The sequence below is a fragment of the Arvicanthis niloticus genome, chromosome 8 (assembly GCF_011762505.2).
Source record: "Arvicanthis niloticus isolate mArvNil1 chromosome 8, mArvNil1.pat.X, whole genome shotgun sequence".
Lineage (NCBI taxonomy): Eukaryota > Metazoa > Chordata > Mammalia > Rodentia > Muridae > Arvicanthis > Arvicanthis niloticus.
This window is the reverse complement of record NC_047665.1, coordinates 34,740,800-34,760,122: the sequence shown is the minus strand read 5'-3', so window position 1 is coordinate 34,760,122 and position 19,323 is coordinate 34,740,800. Positions and strand designations below refer to the sequence as shown.

The following is a 19,323-nucleotide window of genomic DNA, read 5'->3' as shown; positions in this document are numbered from 1 at the left end:
GCATTTTGTGTTGATTAAAATTGTTGAACATTTCTGTAAGTGCTTCTAGGTCATTGGAAATTCCTGTTTAGAATTCTGTTTATCTCTGTATTCCATTTTTAAATTGGATCATTTGATTTATCAATTTCTAGATCCTTGAGTTCTTTATATATTTTGCATATTAATCCTCTGCCAGAGGTAGGATTGGTGAAGATCTCTTCCCATTCTGTATGCTGTCATTCTGTCCTACTAAGGTGTCCTTAGCTGTGCAAAAGGTTTTCAGTTGATTCAATTTTATTATTCAATTGTTTAGTATTATGTCAATACCATGTGGTTTGAAATACTGTTGCTCTGTATTATAGCTTGCATTCATAGATGGTGATAATTCTAGAAGTTCATTTACTATACAGGATTGTATTAGCTATCCTGTGTTTTTTGTTTTTTCATATCATATTGAGAATTGCTTTTTCCAGTTTGAGAATTTCTTGGAATTTTTATGAGAATTACACTAAATTTCCAGTTTGATTTTTGTATGATGTCCTCTTTTACTATGCCAATCCTACCAATCCATGAACATGGGAGTTATTTCCATCTTGTGATATCTTCCTCAATATCTTTTTTCAGAGACATTAACTTTTTGTCATATGGGACTTTCATTGTTTAGTTAGAGTTACATCAAGGTATTTTATATTATTTGTGACTGCTGTAAAGGATGTTAATTCCATCATTTTTTTTTCTGCTTTTTCAATCACAAGTCTTTGCTCGAGTATCAGTTTTCTGGACCTCAATGTGATATGCCACAAAATAATGTACTTTATCCAGATGGAATTTCCTCTAAGGGAATGTCTAATTGAATCTTGCCAATAGTTTTTAAGTGATTAAGGGATATGTTACCTTTGCTTGAGGACACAAAATCTCTTTTCTCTTCCAGAAGTTTACATGGTTGACATTATATTAATATAAATCAATACTTATACTGTTCTTGTTAGATTTGATGTCAACTTTCCACAAGCCAGAGTAATCTGGGATGAAGAACTGAGGCTGAGATTATGTCTCTTTAATATTAGATTATAGGCAAGTCTATAGAACATTTTTTTGCTTAATGACTGGCGATGTCACATTAGGGCATGTGGTCTAGGATATTATGCAAAGGAAAGTTGAGCAAGCCAGTAAGCAGTGTCCCTCCATGACTTCTGATTCATGTCCTAATTCAAGATTTGCACTATAAGTTTTTGACATGTGTTCTATCCATAATGAACTATAAACTGTACCCTTAAATAACACTTTTCTTCACTGAGTCTTTTAATCATGTTCTTTTACAAAACAATAAAACCCTATAAAAAATCACTAACATTGCTTTAGGATACCAAACTGCATGCACACCTAAGTCTACCTTAAATTTTAGACATTCATTATAAATTTTTATCCCATCTTCTTTCCAGTGACATTTGTTCTCTCACTTGCTTTTATAACACTTTAATTGTATTAAAAGTAGTTCTTCATCCCTTGAGTTTCTAGAGCTCCAGGGTAAACAAAACTACATCACTGTGTAGGTTTGAATAGCTTTGGTCTTAATAGATTCCTATGTATGAATGCCTAGCCAGTAGGGAGTGGCAGTATTCAGAAATGTGGCTTTGTTTGTATAGGTGTGGCCTAGTTAAGAAAGTTTGTCACTGTGGAGATGAATTTGGATGTCTCCTATGCTCTGGTTTTTCCCAGTGCAAAACACATTCTCTTTCTGTTTTCTGTCAATCAAGATGTAGGAATTTCTGCTCCTGCAGCCACATTTCTGCCTATACATCGCCATGCTTTCTTCCTTGATGATACTGGACTGAACCTTTGGAACTGCAAGCCTTCCACAATTTATGTTTCCTTTTATAAGAATTGCAGTAGTCATGGTATCTCTTTCCAGCAACTTGCCATGTGAGATGTTAAGAAAATTATCTATTACAAACTAAAATTTCTAGATGCTTCTCAGACAACATTCTGTTTTGGGTTTTCCTTTAAGAAAGATGCAGAACTCTCAGCTCCTCAAGAGCTATGCCTGCTAGGACATTGTCTTGCTTCTTCCCATATTGTTAAGGATTGAACCTCTGAACCTCTAAGCAAGCTCCAACTAACTGTAGTCATTTATAAGATTTGCCTTGGTCATTGTTTCTCATCATAGGAAGAAACACTAAGACTCTATCTATCTGTCTATCTATCTATCTATCTATCTATCTACCTACATATTAATCATCTAGCTATCTATCTACAAATTATCCTTCTATTTTTTATAGTTTATCTTCTTATCTACCATTTATCTTCTATGTATCTATGAATTTAGCTCTATATATTTATTATATCTCCCCATCTATGTATCATCTATCTATGTTTATTTTCCTATTAATTATATCTATTTATCTATCTGTCTATCCATCTATCTATTTTTCTGCTTATCCACCATTTATCTATCTATCCATCTCTATCATCTATCGATCAGTCTATTATTTATCTCTCTGTCATATCTATCATCTACTTTATTTATCACTTGTTTCTATATATCATAAATCACATATTTATGTTCTATATTATCTATATAAAATTTATTATCATCAACAGATATTCACTGTCTATATATGTATGTGTCATATGTATAAGTGTTTTGATGGTTAATTATAATTATTAAACATAGTATCTAGATGCTAAGAACCAGCCTTAGCTTGTAGAAGGGTTCGGAGAGTTAGGGTCTGGGAATTGCTATACAAATCATATGTACACTAATCTCAGTTAAGAAAAAATAGGTTATTAAATCGACAATAATAATAAATGTTCAGGGCCATAAGAAGGGCAAAGCTAATTGTGGCACCAGTCTGTCGTTAGGCCAAAATTTTTATGTGAATAACAATGGACAAAGACAACAGATATGTAGAAAGGCAGTCCTCCATTGCTGGTGGGATTATAAACTGGTACAATCACTCTGGAAATCAATCTGATATTACCTCAGGAAGCTCAAATAGTTCGAGCTGAGAACCCAGCTATACTACTCCTGGACATGTACCCAAAAGATGCTCTAATATATATCAAGGACACATGCTCCACTATGTTCATAACAGCCTTACTTATAATAGGTTTAATTGTTATTAATGATAGGAGGGAATATACACATTTTGCATGAGACAGTTGGGAGTTTCTTCCAATAGTTCAAAACTGATACAAATAGCTTATGCTGAGAAGCTGGAAGACCCTATGGTGCAAAGACCAGGATAGCTTCCAGGAGGAAGACTATGAAAGGCAGATAGCCACATGATAGATGCAGCAAATATTAGGCTCCACAGAAGAGAAAATTCATATTGAATGCATGAACGAATATTTTAAAGATATGTAAAAGTCTTGCAAGGGCAAATTCTTAGAGCAAACGTGGTCAACATAAGATTTCTGGGATTGTCAGCCTTATGTGTCAAAATTTCAAGCCAGTAAATAGGCTTTTAATAAGTCAAAGGGAATTTAATTAAAGTTAAAGGCATTTGATCTGAAAATATAATTAGATGGAAAGCAGTGGGTAAGAAACCCAACTTATCAGCCAGTAGAAACTTAGGCCTTGGGAATTAAAAATAAAGGGTCATACTATAATATATATTCAAAGAGGCATTAATCTCCAGTGGAAAGGAAGATTTAAGTTTACATAGATGTATAAAATATTGAGGCTTTTGACTTAAATTATAGGTCAAACAGCAGGAGGTTGTGAATAAGCACTATTTCAAAGTTAATATTTGTTTAGATTACCTTAATTGCTTTGAATTATTTTAATTATTGAAATGTGTATGGTTATAAGTTTGGTGGTTATATGAAAATTTCTCTGAATAGAGGTCATGATATACCTTTAATGATTTTCAGTTACTGAAACAAAGACTATTTGGGGAGAGAGGTTCTGTATTGACAGAAAAGGAGGAGAGGGTCTGGACCCCATAGAGAGTGATCTGAGTCAGATATGGCAAGGGAAGCTCTCCTGAGGATCTTGATGTATTCAAGAAAATCAAAAAGGCAAGTGAATTTTCTTCCTTTTTCTTAGATATGGAAACAGCACTATAAAGTGCTTAGACATATAATGTCTCCAACACAACCTTTAGCTAAAATTAGATAATAAATCTTGTTGGTTATGGAATCCTTAAGATTCCTCATGCCCGCCTTCATATAGCATGAATGAAGTTTTATTACAATTGGTTATTGATAAAATCAACTCATAAAGAAGAGTTTTCTTTTCCCTGCTTAAACAAGGAGCAACGCTTTGTCCTTAAGAAATCTTTGCACCCTGCACAATTCCTATGAATAACTTAATGGTACTATAATTTTTGTTGTGAGATTCATTCATTACAGAATTATAGCTTTGACAAGATTCATCCTCAGAGATGCAGAACTGACCAGCTGATCCAGTCCTGTATTTCCTGATGCAGTCCCTAAACTTCCTTCCAGAACAGCTTCAGGAATTGCTGCTGATTCCACATGATCTTGCCTCATTGAAACTGTCAGATGGATCCAGTAAGAACTTAAGGCAAGACCTGAGTCTGGTAAGCATACAAAGATTGGATAACTGTTGGGAAATGACTTTTAGCAGAAAGCAGCTATCAGATTTGCAGCCATCTTGAGCCATATACCCTGATATGAGACTTATTTTATATCAGCCTACAACAGCTGAGCACACTCTGATAATCTTGGTTTAGATACCTTGGGTGTGTGAGATTAAAGGTATATGAGATTAAACGTGTGTGACTTAAGAGTGTGACCTAGAGATCAGATTTAGAGACAAGACATAAGGGCATGATTAAAGGTGTAACTTAGAGGCATGGTTTAGAAGTGAGACATATAAAAGGCAGAGGCAGACAGCAGAGAAATATACTCTTTAGGGAGACTCTTTAGAGAGTACAGCTAGACTTGGGACTTGGACCAGGAAGAGAGACTTAAGAAAAAACAGGATTGAATCACACTCTGTCTGATCTCCATTCTTCAAGTCCGTCCTCACGCTCTCTTGCTGAACCCAGACCACAGACCAGCAGGGCAGCTTGGGCCGGGATACAGTGGCTGATAAGCATGGAGTGGAGAGGGCCTCAACAGATAACAGATGCTAAAGCAATATTTCTTAAGTCTAACCAATCTTCTAATTTTCCTAGCCCTCCCCACACCTTTAAATGATTTCTCAATATCTCTATTCAGCAGGAAGAAGCCATGGAGACGTGTCAGCCCAATTTCTTGGGTTTGGAGGTCTGGTTATGGTTATTTTACAAATCATCTATAGGTTATCATTTTCAAGGATAATTTGGGAATGGTCATAGTTTTAAACAGGGAGGCAATAGATGGGATGAATTACTAAATTTATTTATGAAAAAGCATCGTGTAGCCATAATCTTAATTGGTAGAACTCTTTGCAATTGATTTAAAATTGAACTTATAATTTCTTACATTGGTAACCAATTTATATAGCATTATATTATTAAAGTCTCATTGGTATAAATTTGTATGTTGATACAAAAATTTGAAATTAATATTGTTACTATTAGATAGGTATTGTGCTTATGCAATTTATTTAAGAACACAAGGCGTCCAGTCCTGTGATAACGGCTTTTACAAATTGTATAGAAAGATTAAGTAACAAAAGGTAAGGACCAGATATTAAACTCATGGTTAGATTAGATTCTAATTTAATTATAATAAAGTGCTTTCAATTTACTCAAATATAAATGGCTAAGAGTTGCTAACATTTAAACATTTCATTATTATTAGAAATCTTAACTAAAAAATAGCTGCTCCTGATAGATAGAACCCCCTTCACAGCTCAAAGCAGATGGTGAGCATGTTTACCTCTAAGCAAGTTTGATTATTATGGTGAGGTAGCCACAAGGCAGAAATTGCCTATTTCATTTACAGACAAAAAAAAAAAATGTTCAAGAGGAAAACAGATTTGTTTGGCTGTGGCTTGCGTGGGCATAGGTCTTGTGGGTTGAATTTTGGGTCCTGTGTCTGCAGCCCCCAAGGGGCTAGGGTCTCGGCTCCTAGAGGCAGAGGCATGGGAAGTTGACTGTGTTCACTCCATTCTGGCTCTGGGTAGATGCTGGGGTGTAGGAACCTGAAGGGCTTCACTCAGGGGGTGAGAGAACACATTCTGTTGTCCAGCTGGGAGCAGAGCTCTTGAGTTAGGGGGTCCTCAGGCCAGGAGGTGGCCAGGAACCAACAGGTTCTCTAGCCCTTGGACTCTTAGGCTCTGCTGAGAAGCCACTGAAGGGCCAAAATAGGGGCATGTAGGCTGGTTGGACTTGCAATCAAAGGGGGAAGTGAGAGAAGCTCCAGCTGTGTCCTGTGGGAATGAGACTCTTGGTCATGGTTACTCACTTGGCTGGGTTTGGGCTGGATTTTGGCTCACTTCTTGAGATGATGGCCTCTGTGGCTGGACCATAGAGAGGTCAGCGGTGGAAGATTATAGGGTAGCTGCTCTTCAGTTAAATACCTTCTCCACAGTTCCCCACGGTAGGCCCCAAGGAAGAGAAATAGTCAATGGTCTTAAGATATGGTCTTAAGATATTTATTGTCATGGTGGAAAATGGATGCAGCTAAACCCTGGTATTCTCAGGGTGGGCCTGAGGTTAAATATCTTATGCAAGGAGGAGGGACTGGGAAGGAATGCTTAATTGGCCATGCCCTCTGGCCTTTAGGTATCTCATTAATATGGAGATCTTCCTTGAGGATCTGTGGCCTGTAATCATGCCCTCTACCTGTGGCAGGGTAGTAGGGGCATTGTCCTATGTGACCAATGGCCACAGACCTCTGGGGTGGGGGAGGCTGTAGCTATGTGAAAGAAGACAGGGGCCCAGAAGCAAGGCCAAAATCCTACCTTCCCTGAGGAGCTTGAGGTTCAAAGCCTGTGCTTGACCAGCTACCCAGCTGTCTCTCACAGACCACAGACCCACCCAGATGTATGATATTCAACTACTAAGCTCTTCCAAGAATGGATGAACTAGTCCTTTATATTCCTACTTCATTGCTGTTTCTGCCAGATGGCTGTGGGACAAAAGGCTGAAGGAAGATGCTCCAACATTATAAGAAATTAGGGGACTATCCAAGTCTTCTGTCTCTACAGTTGTTTAAATTTTAGAAGCAATGTTGCGTCCTTCCAATATTATAATATAATATTATATATTAAATATACTCAGGTAATATTTAATTCATTCTTAGATTTTTGATAGTGTTGAAGACTAATTAAAATCCCATAGGCAAAGATAAGTTGTTTAACATTAAAAGACATGTTATAGAGTTTAAAACATGGAATCCACATGGTGTTACAGACTAAAATCCAAACATAATCCAGGTATAGAATACTTTATTAGTAATGATGGTAAATTAAATTATCTAATTGATAACTATAAGGGACCTGATGTTAATTGTATATCATACTCAATGATTTATATTATTATTATGGTTGTACTCATTTTATGTCTGAGAGACAAGGTTTTCTTTCTTTCTTTTTTTAAGTTTAACAGAAAATTGGAGGTTTGGACATTGTTTCTGATGCTTTGATTCAATCAGAAATCTGTGTGTAGATGCTGAAGGTCCTTGTCCCCAATTGGATTTTGATCAATCAAGTAAGATGCCAGGGGCCAAATGGCTGGGCATGGAGTGGGATACTTAGTTTTGCACAGGTAGGATGCAGAGAGGAATGGAGCAGAATTGCTATGACTGGAAGCAAGGGGGCAGAGATAAAGCCAACCAGCCTGTGAGATTTCAGGTAAGTGGTCAATGACCTGTTCCCCAATTGAGCCTGGTATAACAGAAAAAGGCTGAGAGTGCCCAGCCTTTGTGATGACCAAGGCCTTTAAAAAAGTAACTCTGTGTGTGTGTGTGTGTGTGTGTGTGTGTGTGTGTGTGTGTGTGTGTGTGTTTGTTTCATTTGTGGATCCAAAGATAGCTTCTGAATGGGTATGGGCATGAGATCTACTGGGAACCAAAACAGTATAGAAAACCTATATAAATTATATGTACTTAATTTTGCAATTAAACTCTTGTTTTCATACATTACATACTCTATGAACTTTGGAATACATTATTTTGAGTATTTTACTATAGGCAGTTTTCCAGCTAAACTCCTAACATTACTTGAGTTTCATACCAGAGTCTTCTAACATCATTTAAGATAAGTGTCACATCATTTAGTTTGTTCAGATACACTCTTTTATAATTTCATGCTTTTGTAGTGGTTTTATAATTAAATAAAAAGTAACTTATTTGATACAAACATGCTTTTATCACATTGAGGATTTGAATTGTTGACATTTTGATAGTCAGCCTTTATCCATTTGCTAAAACATAAAATTGAGGACAAGACTGGTCATTGTCAAAAATCTTAAAGATGAATGTTTCACAGAATAGGAGAAGTGAATAAAAATTAAGCTTTCTGGGTCTTCTATTATCAGTAATTCTTGGTAAATTTTGCTCTTTACATATAATGGGAACACATTCTGCTTTTACTGTGCTTGGGACTATAAATGTGATGTTCTATCAGGCAGAGCCTGAACATCCAAGGTCACCTCCATAGTGACACACTTCCTCCAGAAAGGTGACACCTACATAAACAATCTTATTTCCTAAGATTGCCACTTTCTACTAGCCAAGCATTCAAACACAGGAATCTATCAAGACCAAAGCTACTCAAACTGCTACAGTGGTGTAGTTTTGATTTTTTTCTTGAGCTATAAACACTCAAGGGATGAAGAACTACTTTTAATACAATTAAAGTGTTATGAAAGCAAGTGAGAGGAAAAAGGTCACTGGAAAGAAAATGGAATAAAAACTTAAAATGTGTGTCTAAAATTTAAAGTAGACTTAGGTATTTGTGCAGTTTAGTTTAGTATCCTAAAGTCATGGTCTCTGTTTTTCTAGGTTTTTATTGTTTTGCAAAACTCCATGACTAAAAGAAGTTCAGTGAGGAAAGGTTTGATTTAAAGGTACAGTTTAAAGTTCATTATTGATAGAACTCATGTCAAGAACTCATGACACAAACCTTGAATTAGGACTTGATTCAGAAGTAATGGAGGAGTAGTGCTTACTGGCTTGCTCAGAATTCCTTTGCATAATATCCTAGACCATATGCCTTAATGTGACAACATCAACCATTAATCAAGAAAATGTTCTATAGACTTGCCTCCAATCCAATATTAAAGAGGAATTGTCTCAACTTAGTTTCTTCATCAAATCTAACAAGAACAGTATCTTCTATACCATGTCTTTTTTATTGATTTCACCCCTTTAGCTTTTCCTTTTTTTGATCCATATTACACAATTCTAGTCTTTCATTTCAACTCATGTTTTGTATTTTTCATTTATCAGGATGCTGTTGTGACTAACACTCACTGTCTGGAAATCCTTGCAATCACTGACAATGTTGGAAGTAAACTTCTGTAACACAGTTTCCTTTAAGGAAATATGAAAATGATATGAACTCCTAACCTCAGATGCTTAAGATAAATTTGTAAAGCTGAGCTCCCATTAACCAAAACACAACCCCCTTGGATTGAAAAAACTCAAATATTTAACGTATTACTGTTGTTTTGAGTATTACTAGGATTAGTGTCCTACTTACAAATGTCGATCAAATGACTATAAGTGTTGGTTTATATTAATATAATGTCAACCAGGTAAACTTCTGCTATAGTAAAGAGATTTTGTGCCCTCAAGCAAAGGTACCATATCCCTTAATCTCTTAAAAACTATTGGTGAGGTTGCAATTAGACATTTCCTTAGAGAAAATTCAATCTGAATGAAGTACATTATTTTGTGACATGTCACCTAGAGGTCCAGAAATCTGATACTTGAGTGCAGATTTGTGTTTAAAGAAGACAGAAAAGAAATGAGGCAATTAACACCTTTTACAGCAGTCAAAATATTATAAAATATATTGATGTTACTCTAACTAAATATGAAGTTCAAGTCTGTTGAGGCCCAAGCTCCAGTCCCTGTTCGGGTGCCAAAATAATGTTGGGGTCCACACTAGCCTCACGTTGGGGCGGCCAAAATAAATGTTGCAGCCCAGGCAAAATGTTGAGGCCTGGGCCGACCCACATTTGGGCGGCCACTGTATCCCGGCCCAAGCTGCTGCTCCGGTCTGCGGGTCGGGGTTCAGCAAGGGCGAGGGTGAGGGCAGACTCAAAAAATGGAGACCAGACAGGGTGTGATTCAATCCCATTTATTCTTCAGTCTCTCTTCCTCTAAGTGTCTCCTGTCTGATTCTCCCTCTATAGTCTGATGTCTGGTTCTGTCTTCTATAGTCTGATTCTAAGCCACACCTCTAAGTTACACCTTTAATCATGCCCTTAGGTCTTGTCTCTAACTCTGATCTCTATACTTCTAAGTCATACTCTTAAATCACACACCTTTAATCTCACACACCTTTAATCTCACACACCTTTAATCTCACATACTTTTAATCTCAAGGTATCTAAACCAAGATTATTGGAGTGTGCTCAGCTGTTGTAGGCTATTGTAATACAAGTCACATGTCAGGGTATATGGCTCAAGATGGCTGCAAAGCTGATAGCTGCTTTCTGCTAAAAGTTGGCCCCCAACACAAGTCTATGAAGAAAATCAATGAGGAAGATGGAAAGATATCCCATGCTCATGGATTGGTAGGCTTAGCATAGTAGAAATGGTCATCTTACCAAAAGCAATTTGCAGAGCCAATACAATTCCCAACAAAATTCCATCAGAATTTTGGACCTTGAATGTGCAAGTCTCAGCTTCATATAGAAAATCAGAAAAACCTAGTATAGTTAAATGGATATTCTATAATAAATGAACTTCTAGAGGTATCACCATCTCTGATTGCAAGCTACATTGGATTCTTTTTTCCTAGCTGGACTGCCTGGATGCACCTCAGTGGAAGAAGTTGCACTTAGTCCTATTGAGATTTAATGTCTCAGGGAAGAGTGGTAAATACTGTGAGCTTCCCCATCTCCAAGGAGAAGGGGAAAGCGGAATGGAGGGAGAAAAGTGTAAAAGTAGGACTGGGAGAAGAGGAGGGTGTGGGCTGATATCAGGATGTAAAGTGAATAAATAAATATATTAATTGATAATGACAATAATGTCATATGTATCCCTTGGTTTCTACATGGTATCATAACTTTGAGGTTGTATGAGTGACCTTTATAGAATCTTAATTAAAATAGCTTAATCATGGTCAACAATCATCTTATCATATGCTAAATTATGCTTATATGTAGTATATTAAATATTTCTGTCTCTGTGGTCACCAGAAATATTGACTTATAATTTGTGATTTTAATTATTGTTTTTATTTTTCTGAGATTATAATATAATTACATAATATCCCCTTTCCTTCAGCAGTACAGCCCCTCTTTTGTATCTCTCATTACTGTTTTTCAAGTTCATGGCTACTCTTTTTTGTTTCTCTACTTGTATTTGGTATTGTGGTCCTGCTGGCTCTATAAAATATATTTGGTTATTGTGTCTTTTTTTGCATGTTTAAATAGTTTGAAGAAGATTTGTGTTAGCCTTTTTTTTTTTTAGGTTTGGTACATTTTCCAGTGCACCTATCTTTTCTTTGTAAGTAAGCCTCTATTATTACTAGTACTTTCAACAGTAGAAACAGATCCACTTGACTGTACTTTAATTTCTGTGGAAGTGCAATGTACTTAATCCTCTCATATTTTTTGCATCCATACATGTGACATCTTATTCATTCCTGAGTCCAGTCCTAATTCTGTGTCCCCTTTATTCCTCTGCTCTTTCATTTCCTCTATAGAATATTGAATAGTTCATGTCTTAAGATATCTCACATTCTTTTTATGTTATTCCAGAGCCCTTTTCCATTTTTATTGGGAAGTATTGTAGCAGTATTTAAAATTATTTCTAGTCCCTTACTTGTTGTAGCTTTTCTTATTACTACAGCTTCCCAAGCCATATTTATTTTACAATTTGGCCACATTGCATTTTCAAATAAAATGTGCTATATTGTGTTGTTCTGTGACATATACAAAACTTAAAGATTGATATATATCACACTTTGTAATGCAACATTAATTCTCAATAGTTTTTCTCTAGTTTTTATATTATCTCTTGTTTTTGCCATGAAACTTTGGACATATCAAATATTTTCTTTTTTTTTAATTTATTTTTATTGGGTATTATATTTACATTTTAGATTTTATTCCCTAACTCCCTTCCCCCAACCACCCAGAAACCTCTTATCCCATCCCCCCACTCATGCTTCTATGAGGATGTGCCCCCACCTATCCCCCCACTGCTACCGCCTCACCTTCGAATTCCCCCCCACAACTCGGTGTTTATCCTTCACAGGACCAAGAATCTCCTCTCCCACCTTTGCCCCACAAGACCATCCTCCCCTTCATGTACAGATGGAGTCATGGATCCCTCCCTATGTGCTCCCAGGCTGGTGGTTTAAAAGGGAAGTCCTTTAGTTGCCTGAAGTCCTTTGTGTGGGTTTAAGGGTCCTTGGCTTCAGTACATCCATTGCTCTTTAGCTCATGTTTCAGCTGTCATACTGGTGATACTTTGTAGATGTTAACTTCTGTCATTCCCAATAGACCCAATTTCAAAGACAACGCCCTCATTGCCTGGCTCTTACAATGTATCCACCATTATTCCACAATGAATTCCGAACCTCCAGTGCTAATGTGACATTATATAGTTGGATGATTTTGGACTGAGCTCTAAGTGTGTATTTTGATTGGTTAGAATTTTCTGTAGTAATCATACAGTACATTATGAGTTCATGGTACAATAAAACAAGAAATAAATATCAAGAAAATGTCACCATCTATACAAATACATAGAAGTTGAATTATCAATCATGTCACTGGAAAAAGCAGAGATATAATTTCAAAAGTTCCTAGGATCAAAAAAAAAATCAAAGTGCTGCTTATCAAAATATTTAAGGTATAACTGAAGAAGAAAAACAACCAGTTGATAATAAAAAATGGCATGGGTCCAATTTCATACTGAGCAGGATGACAGACAACTGGTTGCTTCATCAGAGTTTTATCGCAGACATCTCAAGGGATTGTCCATTGTAAACTCTTATTGTTTTAATATACACATCATATGAAGTGTCTTGTTTTTTAAAAATACCATAGAGCATTAAATACTGGTTAGACACAGACAATTGAAACATGCAGAATATATCTATGATCACTCTATGGAGGACCAAAGTTATAGTTGGGCTTATGACACATATTGAAAAGATCATCACTAACTGACATTTACATTCTAAAATAATTTTATATTTTTCAAAATCAGCTTTTTGGAAATTCCACAAATGAACTTACTGTATCTTTATCACTTCCAGTCCTTGAGTCCTTTCCTCTAAGTCCTATTGAGGGTGTGGAGTCATGTAGCAATTGTATTGGATTGACTATGCCTTCACTATTAACATGGTTGTCTAAGGACAATCTCAAATTCATGAAGGATTAAAAATTATATTTCTGATTTGAGTACATGAATTATGTAATGATTTTTACACTTTGATATTAATAACCTGACTTTCATTACTTTTGTTGAAATAACTGTGACTTTATTGAAGTAAACTTTAACTTTATTTGCAAAATTAACATCTGTTGTTTGTGATATATTTGATTTGGGTATCCTAGTTTCCTCATATGTATTATATTCAATGAACAAAAGATCAAGAGGCTTTTTAGATTTAGATATTTCTAAAGATAATGCCTTTATTTTTTAAGAGACCCATTATACCCACATTTGCATCCAAAAGATATACAATTAAAAGTAACTTCTCAGCAATGGATTGTTGTGGAACATTTAAAAAATAGACAGGGTAGATGTGCACTTAGCAATCTTTCCCAGTTATACGGCACCTCAATGTTCTGAGATAAAATAAAATGTAGTATGTTTCTTTGTATATGCAGTTGGAAAGGTTAAACATTGCCAAAAATTTATGATTTTTGCCAATTGATTTTAAGAATGAAAGATGTTCCCAACTGGAAAATTCTTCTTTTATCTCTGCTGTAGGATAGACCTGAAAATCAAAATGATAATGAGCTTCTTGTGATCATATCATTAGTGTTCCTTTCTCCTTATTTATTCTGTGTCCAATCAGAGAACTACATTCACAAATGTGCTGCTTCCATCAAAGTTATGAGTTTTCATTTATCTAAACTAAGAGACTCTCAAGTAGTTGGACTTCTAAAATCTTTTTTTTTTTTCAGAAGCAGAGGAAATGTAGAAAATCTTTATTTGACTCTGGGCCAATGGAAAAGCTCATATCAGTTACTCATTCAGGAAATTCTTACATGTCCTTTCATATGTATTTCACAGAAGCTGACATGTGCCACTATTCTATGAAATCCATTACCCAAAATGTCTATGTATGAAAATCTCACATGTGATAAGGACCAGATATTGATTTATTATTCAGACTGAAGGGATGGCTGTGATCAAAGGACCAGAGTGCATTTCTTCCAACCAATAAAGTTGTCCTAAGAGGAACAAATAGGTTTCATTCAGATCCCCAGGGTGGGAAGAGATAAGAAGCATCTGAAAATGTTGGAGATGCCATCAACTTACTAGAGCAGTGGTTCTGAAACTTCTTAATGCTGTGATCATTTAATTTAGTTCTTTATGCTGTAGGGAACCCCAACCATAAAATTATTTTCATTGTTCCTTAATAACTCTAATTTTGATAATTTCAGTAATTGTAATTTAAATATCTTATGTGCAGATATCTATTATATGACTACTGTAAAAGTGTCTTTTGATGCCCAAAGAAGTCATGACCCACAACTTGAGAAACATTGTTTTATGGGAAGATTGTGAACAAGATCAGATACCTATCTTTCATTCTAGAAAGATGAGGTATTTCAGAATTATTTAGTTGTTGGTGTTGGTGTTGTTAATTTACACACTTTACTTGTTTTAAGAATGAGAATAACTAATGGGAAGTTCTTACCTTGTTGAATATCCACCTAAGGTCATCGAGGAGTTCTCTCTTGTTCTCTTCAATCTCTGTGGCTTTTGAGAGGATTGTTTCAGGGACATCTTGCATGGTACTCAGTTCAATCACTAGATGGTATAGAGGGCTAATCCAGGAACCCACATAATTGATCAGTGTTTTTAAATAATTTTCAGTCTGAGAAACAAAATAGTACCATTTCATTAAATAATTTGAGTTTAGCAGGTTTGTTACCTATAATGTTCATGTAAAGAATCTGAACTGAAACATGTTTTTACTATGCATATAAGACACATGTATAGATGTTACATAGTTTAGAAGTATAACATTTAAACAACTTATGTAATTTCTGCAAAATAAAACAGTTGTGGGACTTGTCAATTAGCAGTTATCTGAAGTTAGGTCATTATATCTTGTTCTTCTTATGCAAGTTGAAGAGATTCCTTTCCAGTGAGATCTTTATTATTTGGTTATTTGTTTAGTTTATCAATTTGTAAAACAGGTCTTCCTGATACTCAATAAGAACAAATAAAGATTGACTCATGATATAAAGAGGCAGGGGTAAATGTTTAAAATCATTTTCAATAAGGTATTCATTTATACCATGTATAATATCCTAAAATGGTATGTAGACCTTCTCATCATGAAGCTCCTTCATTCTTCCCTCTAAATGGTCTATTTAAGCATTGCTACACTATTATTGGGTATTTGATTTTATTTATAATTTATCAATTTCATATTGTGATTATTTCCTATAGTTTATTTTCATTTTTCTGCATACATGATTGCTGTATCTATCATAATGCCTATAATAATTGACAGTACACAAACCCAATATACTGCTTCTGGAGTTCTGTGAAAAACCAATGAAGGAAACTCACTTCAATATCTGCATGCTCAGTTCCCCTATCTGGGGGATTTGAGAGAGTAGAATGGCAGTAAGTTCCAGCTCTGACAACAGTCTTGTCCCGCCTAATCAGTTTTGAGTTCTTCAAATAAAACAAAAAACAGAATTCATAGCTTCATGACCAGAATATTAATGCATTTTAGAAGATTTGTAAATTTTAACAATAATTACTTCATAAAATACAGATATTATGAAATAAGAAATTGCCTGTCCTGTAATTCTGTGTCTATTCATTGTACCTACAGTTTAACTTGGCTTTTCATTAACTTTTGAATATTTAACTCCTTCCTCTTTTACTCTCTTTTCTTCTTCACTTTCAAAGGTTACTCTATGGAATGCAAACACTGAAAGGAATAAATTTATGAAGACCTAGTGATGTAATTACCATTGTTTAGCATTTCCTCATAAAACTATGGCATATAATTATTAATCTTCCTATTTTCTATCAATAAGTTTGGATATTTCCTTATATATTCATTACAAATTCATTAATTTAATACTAAAGAATATAGATTGGCATGTTTACTATCATTTTAGAATGAAGTTGTGTGCAATTTGACTCACAAAATAAACTTTTTTACAGTAAATTCTATGCAAACTCAACATCAACAAAACATAAAAATATTAATTAATGCCATGTATTATATTAGTCATTGTATGATTAATAAAATATTTAGTATACTTAAATATATACTTTATAATATCTTATTTATTTCAAATAATCAGTTAATTCATCAAAGGTTAGTGAATAATTGTGAAGGTTAAGAAGCTGAAAAGCTGTCAAATTAAGAACAAGAAATACAAATACTATAAAATACTTTCTTGTCTAAAGTCTTATCATTGACATGAGGCTTTTATTGGGAAGCAGCTGAAAGTAAGTGAGGTACTTACAAGAGCCAAAAATTGTCCAGATGAGAATTTGTTGCGATACTGAGTCACGTTAAGGGTAGAAAAATAACATCTAGTCAATAAAATTATGACCACATGTTTATTCCAAACAGAAAAACATTCTTTTGATGACCATATTACTGAAAGTTTGCTGCTTCTATAATTTCTTCTTTTCTGACCTTAAAAGTCTACAGATACCAGGAAAGGAATGGATATACTTATATTCCTGCCCTGATATTAGACAAACTTTTATCACTAAAACTCTTTAAACCACAATTTATAATATTTATGGGATTCTTGATAAATTTTCTTTTCTTTTTTCTTTTTCTTTCTTTCTTTTTTTTCTTTTCTTCTTTCTTGCTTCCTTACATGTTTTACTTTACCTCTGTTAGAACTATATAGTAAGTATATTGTAATGCATATCTTCTATGGTGTTTACCTGCAGTGTGCTAAATGAACATGACCAATGAAAATTCATGATCCTGAATGCAACAACAGGAATTATATCCCAGTCACACTTTAAAAGTTTCTACCACAGTTTAGTTGTTTTTATTTTTAATAAAATAAAGAAAATATAAGAATATCATTAGATTCTATGAAATTTCATGTCACTGTCCAATTGACGCTGTCCCTGTTTCAGTAGTTGGGGTATCTTTTGCCTATGAAGATGTATTTTCTGATATTTGAGTTATGATGCTTAATGTCTCAGGTTCTAGTGCAGTCAAGTAATAGTATAGAGATTGATGTACTTACAAGCTCTTTGTAAAATTGGTCAGCAAGATTACGAAGGGTTTCAGCTCGCTGCATGGCACTGTTAAATGCTTCCTCAAGTGGGTTCCAGCAGCCTCCCTCTTCCGCCTGACATGGAAGAATTGATGCAGCTTTCTCCCATAGCAGAAAGTTTGACACTACCAGCAGCAAGAGTGCACCTGCTACATAGAAACAAAATCCACTTAGAGATGGTGTGTTACTCTGAGTTCTCCTAGACCCAATCGACTTAGGAAAGTTGTGTTTGTTCAAAGGTGTTTTGTTTTTCTGTATGATTTGGTATTCAATACCTAGAATGGCATATAAAGTAACATTAAGTACTTAGGGAAGTAATAGAATTTTTCTGATTAATAGTTAGAGAAGCAGGTGTTTTTACATTGTTTGTATTGTTTCAAAAGTTTTCTGAATTTTACAAATATCTGAACTTAAAATTAGTTCTGTACTTATATTTTTAAGTCATTTTTAGATGGCTTAGTGCCTTTGAAACTTAAGCTCCTTTTCTGTTACCAAACTGTTGACGACTAGTTAATATTTAATCTTCATGTCTGATATCATCATTTTGGACACAAGTGAGACAGGGGTAACACAGTTTACCACTTTGCTTTCTCTATACATTTGACAATAAATAAAACTATAATGATTACTAACAAGAAGTGATGTAGTCCAATATATGATGTCATCTTAGAGCTGATAACATATGATAAATTCCCATCAGAGATTTTGTTCATCAAAAACTTCAGATCATTCTCTCTAAAGTTCATCAGCTCAATAATTTTGTCAGTAGATTAGATTCTCAATGTAATCTGAATATATTTATAATGGAAAAGGCTTACATGTTCAAGTCATGTTTCTAATGACTTATTATTAGCTAAGGTAGGAGTAAAAACACCAACCATCAGTACTTTTTATTCACAATCACAATTCTTGAAATAAGATTAATTTGATTCTCTGATTTTTATACCTTTGATATTTTCCAATTTCTAAAACTCCAAAACATTGTCCATTTGAGATGCATTCTCTGTTCTGGAAGGTGTCCTATGCATTGGAAGCTGCCTAATGATTTCCATCAGTTCTACTCATTCTATACCAGTAGCAGTTTCATCCTTCTTCTCTTTCTTCAAGAGAGAAAACAACACAGACTCTCTTTGAACACTGTAACATGTCTTGGAGGGTGATGAGAACTACTAACCCAATTGTCTATTGTTTCCTTGTATAATTTCTTTCAAGAAAAATAATTTTAAAAGTTAATATAAAATCTATGCAGAATTCTTCTCCTGATACTCTATGAACACAAATCATATGAATCATTTGAATCTCTTCAAATCAGCTGGAACATCAAGGATTCCAAAGAAAGAATTCCATTAGAACAAACTCATAGAACCTCTGAACTGAATCCTTTACTGAGAGACTTTACTAAAAGAGACTTACAGAAGTGAGATCTGCTCAATGGCAGCTCCATCACTGAGTAGATCCTAAGCAGAATCTCTGTCCCTGGAAATCTGCTTCAATGGAATCATACATTCAGTTAGTTTCCTGCTCCTATATATTCTAGCAGATAACTCCAAGGCACGCACAGTCATGAGACAGCAAGAAGTCATGTACAGAAACACTCATTCATAAACCAAGTCTTTGTATCTCCAGGGAATGTTAAGCATTTTATTACAACATGCATATATGAGTCTTGATGATTTCTCTTTGCTTGTTTCTACATGTTGATTCTTGTGAAAAATTTTGAAATCTCTGACGCCATTCTCAGCTGCCTGATCATGGATGATAATGTCAAACCATGAAGAAATTGGTGCCCATGATTGCTTTC

At 34.8% G+C, this 19,323-nt stretch overlaps 1 protein-coding gene across 3 annotated transcripts; it reads right to left on the bottom strand.

Moving 5' to 3' along the window:
- Positions 1 to 13,822: 13,822 nt before the first annotated feature.
- Positions 13,823 to 18,966, bottom strand: LOC117713995 (prolactin-8A9-like). Of its 3 annotated transcripts, none has more exons than XM_034510571.2 (6): positions 18,936 to 18,966; positions 17,493 to 17,671; positions 16,743 to 16,781; positions 15,826 to 15,933; positions 14,942 to 15,121; positions 13,823 to 14,011 (listed from the first exon to the last, which is right to left on the bottom strand). In XM_034510571.2, exons 1-6 carry the CDS (start codon positions 18,964 to 18,966, stop codon positions 13,823 to 13,825), a joined length of 726 nt encoding a protein of 241 aa, XP_034366462.1. The 3 variants fall into 3 exon arrangements, with proteins under 3 accessions (XP_034366462.1, XP_034366463.1, XP_034366464.1); XM_034510572.2 differs by having other exon boundaries at positions 17,493 to 17,668; XM_034510573.1 differs by lacking the exon at positions 15,826 to 15,933.
- Between the last annotated feature and the right edge of the window lie 357 nt (positions 18,967 to 19,323).